General features: G+C 42.4%; 1 protein-coding gene and 1 non-coding gene across 5 annotated transcripts in view; both read right to left on the bottom strand.

Annotated features, from left to right (window-relative positions):
* CRACD (capping protein inhibiting regulator of actin dynamics) overlaps positions 1–12,897 on the bottom strand; it is a 257,979-nt gene that overhangs the window by 31,307 nt on the left and 213,775 nt on the right. For 3 of the 4 annotated variants that reach the window (XM_049789931.1, XM_049789934.1, XM_049789932.1), the window contains one exon: positions 1,894–2,029. In XM_049789931.1, the coding sequence (XP_049645888.1) occupies positions 1,894–2,013 (120 nt within the window). In that variant the 5' untranslated portion in view covers positions 2,014–2,029. Of the gene's footprint in view, positions 1–15; positions 38–1,893; positions 2,030–12,897 lie in introns of those variants that run through there. The other variant, XM_049789933.1, reaches the window with a different exon arrangement.
* LOC126033078 (U6 spliceosomal RNA) lies at positions 9,668–9,774 on the bottom strand. Its single transcript, XR_007504235.1, has one exon. It is a non-coding gene; the product is annotated as a U6 spliceosomal RNA (small nuclear RNA).

Raw genomic sequence — 12,897 nt, 5'->3', positions numbered from 1 at the left:
GTTTCTATGACTTACCAGGAACATACTGCTTAGTCGACTGAAAAATAAAGCACATTCTTTTGGGGGTGATACAGTTATTTCTCAGATCACTCCAAAAATTACATTTTCTATGATAATGGTTCCCATGTCCCTCCACGAAGAGCAAAAACTTTCATTTTATAATAAAACGTCAACAACTCAATTCTAGAGCTATAAGGAAGCTGTGAATTCCTGCAGTGGAAACAAAATTCTGCAGATCTTGCCAGCACAGATAGTGTCAAAGTAATGCATTCCAATTAGTTTATCCTGCTCTCCTTACATGACGTTAGCTTTCTCACACAATTTCTGCCTGACTCAGGGAATTCCTAGGCTAATAAAATTGCCTTCAGGGAAGTTAGATGCTGACCTTTTATTAATGATGAGACCAGATTCCTTAAAATCATGACTTACAGGGAATAGAAATAGCAGGAACTCTTTTTTTTTTAGTTTCTGTATTTTCAATGTTGCATAAATAATATATTATTGAAAACTCCAAATCCACTTCTTGGAGTGGCAAAAGCAAGTGGTAGGATGTTGCAGAGCAGATAACAGTTAAGACAACACACTAATCATTTTTATTCTTTAATATAAATCATTTTCACGAGCTTCTTGAACACCCCTGTAAACAGGGCCATTTCATGGACTGAAATTTTAAATCCCTCCTCTTAGAAAGGAGGGATTTTTTTATGTCAATATGTTTTATTATGTCAATAGCAGGGCTCAGCATATCAGAACTCCTCAGGAAGCCAAAAGAAGAAGAGAGAGAAGGAGGCAGTGTGTTTGGATTTTGATGGTCAGCACTTTTTCCCTGGACTCCAGCCTATGACATTGAAAACCTGCCTTCTGAATCTACAGAACATGACAGCAACACCCACAAGAGCTAGAACTAAGGATGGCCGTCAGATTGTACAGGGAGTTTAAAAGAAGTGCTCAGGTTAGCTCTGAGGGCAGGACTCTGATCTTCTGCTGGGGTTTCAGGGGCTAGAAAGATTTAGGCTAGATCAGGTGTGGATCCAGGGTGTTACTTCTTTGTCCAGCTTGCCAGATGCTGTTCTTGGCTGAATGTGTGGACGAGCTGGTCAAACCAGAGACAAAGCCAGTGTTCAGTAGAAGCAAAAAAATAAACAGTTGTCTTTGAATACAACACTTCCCAGTGTTAGGAGTTACTCAAGCCAGCCATTCCTCTCTTTTTCCTCAATCACTCATTCATTCATTTATTCACTCAATGTTTCAGATTTAGAGATGGAAACTCAAAATCCGCCATGTTCAGAATCTGGATGGACTGTGAGTTCCCCTGAGTCAGAAGTCCTGACTTCTCTCAGTGAATTATACTGAGGATTTGGGGAAAGCCCCTCTCCCTCTTCATAATACATGAGATGTTTTGCCCACACCGCCCAATTCCATCTCTTCTACATGCCCTGAGACTCCTGTGACACCTAAAGAAAAATCATTTTATTACATTGAGCTACTTTCCTCCCCCAGTCAACTTCCTGGAGAAAGCCAAACAACTTTGCAGTGACTATGGAACTAGCAGGATGGTTAAAGAGTTCAGGCCATGCCTTGGAGACAAGGTGGCTCAGAGGAGGATTAGGTTCAGAAACAACAGTGAGAGTGAGGAGTTCTTTCCTCCCATCCCAGCCCTGCAGCTTCTCTAAGGTTCCCACCCTGGTGATGGTCACTATAAATGTGGGGATGATTTTAGAGAAGAAGAAGTGTACTATAAAAAGGGGAACAACAGATTCAGGTTCCAGAAAGCAAAACCCCCAGAAACTACTCTAAATCCATTCCCTTAGGTCACACTGCAGAGTTCCCACCGCCCCCGCACCCAACACCCTTCACTCCTTCCAGTGGCTCTTGGCCTCCCACCTGCCTTACCTGAAGAGTTTTGACTTTGCCCAGGATGTTCTCCTGTGACATTGCTTGAACTGTTTGCTCACTTTCTGCTCCCCCATCAGGGATAAAAATACTGTCATGAGAGAATGCCCGAGTTCCCATAGAATAGGTGAAGGACCTGGAATGCAAATGACAAAACAAATGCTTCGTTTTATTAGGATGACAAGATTTCTTCCAGCAAAGCATTTCCCATGCTTTTTGATGAGGCAAATCTCCCTGTCTGTGCTTTATTCTTCAAGGGTCATTCAAGGACCTTTGGAAACCACAAAGGTCCCACAGGAATTGGGGAGGATGTCTCCAAGTCAGCATTTCGAGCAACTCACAGAGACCACTGGAGCATTAGTCTGTGGAGGGCCAGAAAGAAGGCACAGCAGCTGTCTTGTCTAGAGGAGGAGATAACACAGTTACCTCCCTTTTCCTCTCCTAAGACTGGTCAGCCACACTTTCTATGTATTTTTGAGGCTCTTGGAGCAGATGTTTTTCATATCACACTCAGGTAGTTATATGGATATTCATCTAGTCAAGACCAGAAAGAACTAGCATGCCAGAGGGACACTACGAATACTTTGGAAATTAAGAAAAGGGGGGACTAGTGTTAGGGTGGCTCTCACAGGTGCTTGAGCAATTTTCAAGGATAAGGACTATGACAAGGAATTATAGGATGGGGGATCTAATCTTGATTTAACCTGACTGGGGGAGGTTCTTAGGGATTACTCCTGGCTCTCTCTCAGGTACCAATTCTGAAAGGGTTTGGGGGGACCATATGGGGTGCCAGGGACCAAACCCTTTAAATTCTGTACTATCTCTTTGGTGCCTATCTGTTTTTTAATTATCTTAATTTGTTTTTAGGGCCACACCAGGAAATGCTCTGGGGTTACTCCTGGCTCTGCACTCAGGAATTACTCCTGGTGGTCCTTGGAGAACCTTATGGGTTGCCGGGGATCAAACTAGGTTGATGGTGTGCAAGACAAACACCCTATCCTCTGCTCAATATCCTCAGCCCCTATATTTTTTTTATTCAACACAAAAATTAAACTGTTAGGGGGTCACAGATAGTACAGCTGGTAGGGCACTTTCCTCACACACACACAGCTGACCTGAGTTTGATCCCCAGCATCCTATATGGTCCCACTAGGAGTAAGCCCTGAGTACTGAGCCACTGAGTATGGCCAAAAGAACCAGAAATTTTTTTCAAGGTTAAGTAAAAACAATAAATAAACACTTGTGGCTAAGGATTGTCCTCCTTGGATTAGATTTTTTATATTTGACAGAGTGAGGGAAAGGTCAGACAAGTACAGGCAGAGGCAGCAGCAGAAACCAAAGATGCCTTGGAGGTTCTCTCATCACCAGAAGTAACAGACATCAGGGCTGCTCCTAGGGATGGACGTTATCCCACATTCTCTGGGAGGCACATTTCCATGCTAGACAGACACCCCTACCCCTGGGGCTAATTCCCCTTCTCCCCTTCCCAGAAAATGAAGGAACAGAAGAGGGAGCAGGGAGGGAAAGCCAATAGGAAGTGCTTCTGAAATGAGTTATAGAAAAGGAGCAGACAGGGTTCAACCATGTCTAGACTGGTTGAGAACACTGATTACCTAATGATATCATCCAATTTGCCAAATTATAGGCAGCCTGGTAAAAGGAAAAGAAATGTCTATGATGGGAGCTGATGATTGGGAATCTACGTCACAAAGTGGGGCCTCTGGCCCATGAGCTCAAGCAATCATCACTGCCACCCCTAGCACTCCAACACTGAAGAAAACTCTGTGATGATAGCTTTCCTTTTATGATCTTGGCACCAATATCTTGTTGCAGCTGAAAGTTGGGGGCCAATTACCCTATCTAAAGTGACCCAAACAAACAGCAGCATGAATTGCTGGATTCAGACCCACTGGAGAGAATCCCACTTTAGAGAACCCGGTTTTTAAATGGCAGAAGATGTTGGAAGATTCCTTCCCAGGCAGGACACCAGGTGCACCGGGGGTGTCAGTGGGAGGGGGAGACAGGATGCGATGCCATATGGGCTGGTGACATTGCAAACACTGATGAGCTGGAATAATGAGCAAGACCCTACACAGTGACCACCCACTCTGCAAAATCTGTGGCATTGCTCTAAGAAACAGGAAGGGAAATGAAACATCATTCTCCCTCTGTTCTCAGGGTTTCTCTGACCTATCTTAGAAAACTCTAGGTGCTCCTTAAAGATACTCTGGAATAAACTTTTAATTCAAAGTTATGGAATCAAGGGCCAGAGTGATAGCACAGCAGTAGGGCATTTGCCGTGCATGCAGCCAAACCAGGATGAACCCGGGTTCAATCCCAGGCATCCCATATGGTCCCCTGAGCCTGCCAGGAGCAACTTCTGAGCACAGAGCCAGGAGTAACCCCTGAGTGCTGCTGGGTGTGTGGCCCAACAAAACAAAACAAAACAAAACAAAAAACAAAGTTATGGAACCAATGTCAGAGACAGTACAGGGATTAAGGCATTTATTTGCCTTGCATTCTATCGACCCCAGTTAGAATTTCAGCACCATATATTATGCCCCCTCCCACTGCCTTATCACCTTCAGGGCTTACTCTTCAACTCAGAGCCAGAAGCAACTCCTGTGCACTCTCAGGTGTGGCCCCTCACACCCCAAACAAAATAAAAACAAAGTTACAGAATCAAATTTAAATATTTCTGAAAATTCTTTCCCAGGTGCCTAGCTATGGCACAGATGGGAGAAAGAGGCAGTCCGCTTCCTTTCTCAAGTATCTTAAGCATATTTGTACACGATTCCATTCTAGTTGTCTGAAACAAGTTTGCCAAGGCTACACAGTTGTGTATGTACCATCAGTGCTAGGCTGTGACTGTCCCAAGTTCAAAGTCAAACTTACCAAGATCATGGGGTCCCCCAACCTCATTTTTTTTCCAGATAGGTTACAAAAGGGCATTTTTCTGCTCTTTTAGCTTCCACTAGTCCTTTTTGTCAACTTGGATTTAATTCCCATTCCCCCTTTCCAGATAATATAAAAAAAAATCAAGAAAAGGAATAGTACTACTGATAATTAAAATGAACAGTGGCAAGTTAACTGGCTAAATTTTATCAAGCACTTGCTACATTCCTTGCATAGTAGCTAGCCTATTTAATATACATCTAAATCCTTTACTATATAATGTTTAAACCTTATTAATATACATTATTAAAATACTAAAATTAATATACTACCTAAGCCTTTTTGCTATATATTTAAACCTTATGTAGTAGAAACCACTATTAAGCTGATTTTATTTATTTACTTATCGAGGGTTTTGAGCCATACATTTGAGTATCTTATTAATATACTTTAATAACTGGTTTAGTAAAGAAATTATTTAAGTATCTTATTAATATACTCTAATGCACTATCTAAATCTTTTTATTATGTAATTTTAAGTCTTATGTGGCAGGCACCATTTAAAAAATTATTTTATTACTTTATTTAATTAATTAATTAATTAATTAATTTTTTGGGTTTTGGGTCACACCTGGCAGCGCTCAGGGGTTACTCCTGGCTCTACGCTCAGTAATCACACCTGGCAGGCTCAGGGGACCATATGGAATGCTGGGATTCAAACCACTGTCTTGCATGCAAGGCAAACACTCTACCTCCATGCTATCTTTCCAGCCTCTGTTACTTTATTTTTTTGTATTTGTTTGTATTACTCTATTTTAATACTGTGATTTATAAGTTGCCCATAATACATTTGTTTCTGCTATTCCGTTTTTTAGCATCAATCCTACCACTGGGGTAGTACAGTCCTCAAATTCCACCCATCCCAATTGCCTGCTCCCTTGACAGACATAAAATACTTTACTTTATATTGCTTGTTTACAACTGAGTGGTAATGGAATTATCAAAAAATATAGCAAAAGTAAAGCTATGAAAATTATTATATCTCACAATGGGTGGTTAAGTTACTGAAGTTTTACTAAGCTGCTTGTGCCTAACTGATCATTCTATTATTGGTTTTGTTTGTTAACCTTAGGTGGCTTCTGTGCTACTTTGACATCTAATTTGGTGTGTTCCTACTGGGACATCAGTATTGAAAAATTTGGAGGTGTCCAGGAATTCCAAGTTCTATGGCTAACATGGAGGGGGCACTGTGGGATTTGTCTGTAGTTGCCAGGGAGATCAATGGTAAAGCTATGGAGTTGGGCCACTGGTGTGGTGGCAATTATAAATTGTGGCTGCAACTGCTGAATCTTTTATAGGGCTGGGACATGGCTCTCCCTCCTCCTGAGAGTGTCCGGTTTTCAGCTGTGTATTGTTTTCACAGTGCACTATGATATTTTGCAACTTGGTTTACATCTCTTTCAAGAATAAATGAGCCTTTGGACCTGGTCAATGAACAGGCCTGGTGATGGCTGTGGGATGTGGCTATGGCTGTCAGGTTTTCCATAAGTATGGAAGAGCAGCGATTGTAGGTTGTGGGGTAGGTACCATTCTTAAGTGTATTTTATTTATTTGCATATTGGTATTAACCATACATAATATATGTAGATAACTTCCTTCTCTCTGAATGGGAAAGTTGTGGGCCATTAAGTGGGTGAAAACAAATAGACACAATAGACAACAACATAACAAAACAATAATAAAAATAAATCCATGCCCTAAGTTCCAGAGTTGGAATCTGGGCTGCAATTGAAACAGAAAAGGCTTCCAGTGGAGTTCTCAGCTTGAAATTTGGTTTTGATGAGCGAAGAATTCTTGGTGGGGTCACTGTGCTTAACTTGTGAACAGTGAGGAATTAATGGGAGGTGGAGGAGGCACTGATCAAGAATTAAGTCTTAGCAATAATCTCTGATTTCTTTGTTCTAGATTGTACTACTGTTCTCTAGATTTCTTCTTGACAGTGAAGAGGTTGCGCACAATCCCTTGTATAATGAGTGGACAGGGCATCTAGGCCTCTAGCAGCCACTATTCTTCTCATTCTGTCTACTTAAGTGGAAGGGATCTGCTATTTAGGAATCTTCACTTCTGAGGCTTAGAACACTCCATAATCTTTGCACCCTTCAGCAGACTTCAGAAAGTCCCCTAAATTAGACCAGAATTAAAGTCCTAATCGAAGTCTGAGCTAAGGTCATTAAATAGTCTTCTGAATGTAAACAAGACCAGAACTCTACGCATAGCATGGTCAGATGCATCTCTAGAAAGAAAAGCACTTTCTGAGGAATAGTTTTCATAAGCTCAGAGAGGACACCCATCCTGACTCATAGATGGGAGAAATGGTCCCTTCTGCCTTGCAGGTTCCAAAGAACACAAGTTTCTGGGATCTCTGTACAGAAAGGGACATAACTGATATGTGGTAACCCTTGTTTCAATATTTCAATATTGCTACCTTGGTTTTTCTTTTTTTTTTCCTTTTTCTTTTTTGTTTGTTTTTTGGGTCACACACAGCAGCGCTCAGGGATTACTCCTGGCTCTATGCTCAGAAATTGCTCCTGGCAGGCTCAGGGGACCATATGAGATGCCAGGATTTGAACCACTGACCTTCTGCATGGAAGGCAAATGCCTTACTTCCATGCTATCTCTCCAGCCCCTACCTTGGTTTTTCTAAAAGTTTTTAGGGGTCATATCTGAGTGTGCTTGGGGTCACCTGTTTACACCCATTGATCACCACTATGCAATGCTGTGGATCAACCTCTGAGCCTTAAAAAAGCTAGGCATGTACTTTGCCACTTGAGCTCTCTCCCAAGTCCTCCATCCTAACTTTGTTGCTATTGACATTAATATTGTTAATGGCAGAGGTTCAGGTTCCAAACAGCTAAACACAAGACTTTGAATCAGCTCCTAAAGACCAGCATTTGCTCTTTCCTCACCTTTTCCTTGAATCCTGTGGCTGTCTTTCTAATGACACAGCTGGTAGAACAGCTTGAGGATACTCTTTGGGCCAAAAATCATTTTTAATACCTATTTATCTGACTCCAGCAGGGCATTTCTTTTTCTTCCCACAGGTCTCAGGCTATAGAGTGAGCCTGCTGCAAGGCTGTCCCTGCAGACTCAACACAAATAAAACCACAAAGACCAGCAGTTCCCACAAAACTCCATCATTCCTATTGCGCTGGTAGGCTATGCTTCATAATTTTCTAAGTAAGAGTTTTATTATTGGGGCCGGAGAGATAGCATGGCACTTGCTTTGCATGCAGAAGAATGGCAGTTTAAATCCTGGCATCTCATATGGTCCCCTGAGCCTGCCAGGAGCTATTTCTGAGCATAGAGCCAGGAGTAACCCCTAAGTGCTGCTGGATGTGACCCTAAAACCAAAAATAAAAAATAAAAAAAGAGTTTTATTATTGTCTCTTTTGGTGGGGACAGTGATCACTCCTGGTGGGGCTCAAGGTAATGTATGTGGTGTCAGGGCTTGAGCCAGGGTCATGCACACAAGGCATGTGCCTTTACTTCTCCAGCACTTAAATTCACATTGTTGAACAACTACCTTTCAGTTCATCTCTCAAACTCTTCCATTTTCCCTTACAGTATCTGTACACATTTAATAGCATTCCCATCTATACCCATTCAGTATTATTCCCCACACCCATTCCCCATAGCTAGGCATAGGTTTGATCCCCGGCATTCCATATGGTCCCCTGAGCCTGCCAGGAGTGATTTCTGAGCCTGAGTACCACTGGATATGGCCCATCCCCTCAAAAAGAAGAGAGAAGATTTTTCTCGGAGAGATAGCACAGCAGCCGATCCCGGACCAAAGGTGGTTGGTTCGAATCCCGGTGTCCCATACGCCCCCCCCCCCCCCCCCCCGTGCCTGCCAGGAGCTATTTCTGAGCAGACAGCCAGGAGTAACCCCTGAGCAATGCCGGGTGTGGCCCAAAAACCAAAAAAAAAAAAAAAAAAAAAAAAAAAGAAGAAGAAGAAGAGAGATTTTTAAAGTGCTGGGGGTCAGAATGATAATACAGCAGGTAGAGCATTTGCCTTGCAAGCTGTCAACTTGGCAACCATATAGTTCCCCAAGTACTGCCTCAGCACAGAGTCAGGAGTAAGCCATGAGCACTATCATGTGTGGTTCAAAAACAAAAGGAAAAAAAAAAAAAAGAGAACAGGACCAGAGAGATATTTCAGAGGTGAATGCACTTGCTTTGCATACAGTTGAACCTTCTTGAATTCCCAGCATCATCACATGGTCCCTGGAGCATGGCCAGTAATGATCCCTGAGTACAGATCTGGGAGTTGCCCTTGAGTTCCACCATATATGTCCCCAAAGCTGCCAAATTAATACACATGTAAATTTAAAGTAAACAAATGTAGCATTATAACTCCAAAGCTTTGCATAGACAGGGCCAGAATAGCAAATATGTTCTTAAATCCTTCTAGCATACAGAAGACTTGTTATCATTTCCATATCTTCAACACAATGTGGCAAATTTTATAGGACGGAAGTCGCAAAAGTAGAATTTAGCAGGTTTTATAGGACCGAAGAAGCAAAAGCAGAAGGAAGAGCAGAGAGGTGGGAAGAAGAGTAGGGAAATCAGGAGAGCTAGGATAAGGATTGGAGAGAATTTCCTAATGTTTATCTATAATCACAAGAAATTCTAAGAGGCAATGCTTGTTCAACTGATCCTAGGATCTGATTCACAGATCTTGGGTAGGAGGTGGCCTCCTCCTTGCCATGCCAGGAGATTTAAACACAATCAAAAGCACATGTAACTGGAAAGCAGAAGCTTATAACAGGTTTCATCTCTCTTATTTTCTTTCTCTTTTCTTCTTTTTTATTTACTTTTTTAATATGGAGCACTTCACAAATTTGTGTGTCATCCTTGAGCAGGGGCCATGCTAATCTTTTCTGCATGGTTCCAATTTTAGTATATGTGCTGCCAAAGTGAACACTCCTTTCTTCTTTTTATACACTGGGGTACAGAACCCATAGCTTCACAAGGCAAAGCAAGTAAATGTTTTCTTTGCCTTTGAGCCACTTTATTGGCCCCTTAGGTTGCATCATGTCTAAAAGAAGGTGTATGGGCCAGAGCCATAGTACAATGGGTAGGGCATTTGCCTTGCATGTGGCCAACATGGGTTCAATCCCCAGCATCCCATATGGTCCCCAGAGCCTCATCAGAGGTCACTGAGGAGTGACTCAGTGATTTCTGAGTGCAGAGCCAATAGTAACCCCTGAGCATTGTTGTTGGGGGGGGGAGAGAGAGAGAGAGAGAGAGAGAGAGGGAGAGAGAGGGGGGGAGAGAGATTGTGTTTATTAGCATGAAGGACCATTTAGTTCTACTTATGTTTTATTACCATTAAGCCCCTTGACACAAGCCATTATGAGTTTAGAAGATACAGGAGGATGCTACTGTTTCTCTCCACCCCATTCTCTTTCATTTTCCCAGAGATGACTGGACTGGAAGTCATAATTCTATCCAGTAGCTCAACAAGGCTACTTAAAAGTAAATGCTATCATTCTCTTGGGCCCACTTTCACAGTACATAGACTCAAACATGGGGCTGTTTAAAAAGGCCTGTTTCCTTGTTTAACGTAGTGAAAGATTTAGAAAACTCAGCTGAGGCCAGAATGGGTTATCCCACTGTTATCTGAAATATATGAATTTGCTATGCCAAAACGAAAACCACACATCTGCTCAGAAGCTTGATTCCGAGGCTGGAGAGAGAACAGGATTGAAGACACCTGCCTTCCATATAGCAAAACCCTGGTTGCAGAGAGTATCACAGGGCACAGCCCTGGAGGTCCATGAACACTACTTAGGAAGCCCCAAAAGAAAGAAAAAAATTTTTTGTATTTTTATGAGCTTTAAAATGATGTCACATAGGTGGGGAAATAGTACAGGGTTAAGTCACTTGTCTTGCACAGTTGACCCAGGTTCTATCTCCAGCACCACATATGGACCCCCAAACTCTCAAGGAGTAATCCTTGAGCACAGAGTGAGAAATAGCCTCTGAGCACTAAGAGGTGTGGTCCCCAAACTAAAAGCAAAAGTTGCCTCTATTTTAAGCATGTAAACAGACTTCACTGTACTAGAAAGAGTTTTAGATTTCTTGGGCCTCCAAAGAGTAAGCTGAATATTGGCCCATCACTCCAACCAGGGCAGGCAATAGAGACTCAGAGATTCTGCTTGAATAAAACAAATGTGGGTGAGACCCATTACACATAGTGGGGATAGCTCTGGGGCAGCTGAATTGCCAATGAGAGTATAACTGTCCTTCTGGCCTGGTTTCACCTCTAGCCTGCTGTAATCATTTGCCATCTGTACTTGACTGTGAGCCCAAGCCCTCTCCAATTTTGCTTCCTATCAGACCTTACATTAATCTTGATACAACTAATTTGCCAGCTCAGAAACCACGAGTGATTTCTTTCTGCCAAACTCCTACTAAGACGCCGCCATAATGGTGGCTCAGAATGGAAGGATCTTCACAATACAACCTGAAACTACTCTGGTTTTATGAAGTGGGACAGATGTACTGTATAGATTTAACACTTGAACTCAAGCCAGTATACTTACTTTGGACCTCTGGCTATCCCACTGACCAGAACAATTGAACATAGCTGTTTCCTTATCTAAAAACAGGACTGCAATAGTAAGACATTAGAATATATAGAGAATGTCTATTTTAGGGGCCAAAGCAGTGGCACAAGTGGAAGGGCATTTGCTTTGCACATAGCTAACCTAGGACATACCATGGTTCAATCTCCTGGCGTCCCATATGGTCCCCCAAGCCAGGAGCAATTTCTGAATGCAGAGTGAGGAATAACCCCTGAGCATCACTGGGTGTGGCCCAAAATAAAAAAAAAAGAATATATATATTTTATATTAAAACAACAGAGGATGGGCTGGAGAGATAGCACAGTGGTAAGGTGTTTGCCTTACATGCAGCCAACACAGGACAGACCAGGGTTCAATTCCTGGCATTCCATATGGTCCCCAGAGCCTGCCAGGAGCGATTTCAGAGCACAGAGCCAGGAATAAACTCTGAGTGCTGCTGGGTGTGGCCCCAAAGCCAAAAACAAACAAACAAACAAACAAACAAAACCAACAGAGATTGAAAAGGAAAAAATGGAGATCTGGAGGGATAGCCAGGGGAACAAGATGCTTGCCTTATATGTAGCCTGGTTCAAAGTTCTAGCACTGCATATGCCCCCAAGCACTGCCAGGAGTGACCCCTTACTAAGGAAAGATAAAGAAGGAATAATAACAGGCTCTTGAGAATGGAGCAGAAATGCTTCCTTCAAGAATTCTGGAACCTCAGAAACATCAGCTAATAGATTTTTCACTGTTGTTAAAGACACTAGTTGTACTATCTGTGAGAGCTGAACTCATTCTACTTGATATATATCCTCTTAGCCTCAACTGTAAGCATTTTATTTTATTTGGTTTTTGGGCCACACCTGGTGGTGCTCAAGGGTTACTCCTGGCTGTCTGCTCAGAAATAGCTCCTGGCAGGCACAGGGGACCATATGGGACACCGGGATTTGAACCAACCACCTTAGGTCCTGGATTGGCTGCTTGCAAGGCAAATGCTGCAGTGCTATCTCTCCGGCCTCAACTGTAAGCATTTAAGCATAATCTAGGACCTGCTAACAGTACCTAACCTTAAAGGAAGAGCTGTCAGAGGGAAATTCTCTATATCCACAAAAGGAGAAGGCTGTCTGCAGCTGCATGGTTAACACATGTCTCAGACCAACCCCCTACTCCTTCTCCCTTTGTCTTTTTTTTTTTTTTTTTTGGACAAGCATCATGTAATTTGGAACCATAGATATTGGGTAATTACCATCCCAATGATTAGGGATTCACTTCAGGAATAAGGAAATATAATTATAGTCCCAATGCAGCTTGTTTCCATGACAACAGGGGCAATTGCAATTGATCAGCAGTTTTCTTCCTAAACAGATCCGGGTGTCTCATTGAAATGTGACGCTAAAGTGCAGTTAACAATCCTCATTAAACAAATGAGAGAGATGCTGGAAGAGGCTGGAGTCAGATTAGAGTTTGTAGCTTTTGGA

This window comes from Suncus etruscus, chromosome 16, assembly GCF_024139225.1.
Source record: "Suncus etruscus isolate mSunEtr1 chromosome 16, mSunEtr1.pri.cur, whole genome shotgun sequence".
NCBI classification, from domain to species: Eukaryota; Metazoa; Chordata; class Mammalia; order Eulipotyphla; family Soricidae; genus Suncus; species Suncus etruscus.
Note: the sequence above shows the minus strand (reverse complement) of the source record. Positions and strands in the feature narration are given on the sequence as shown.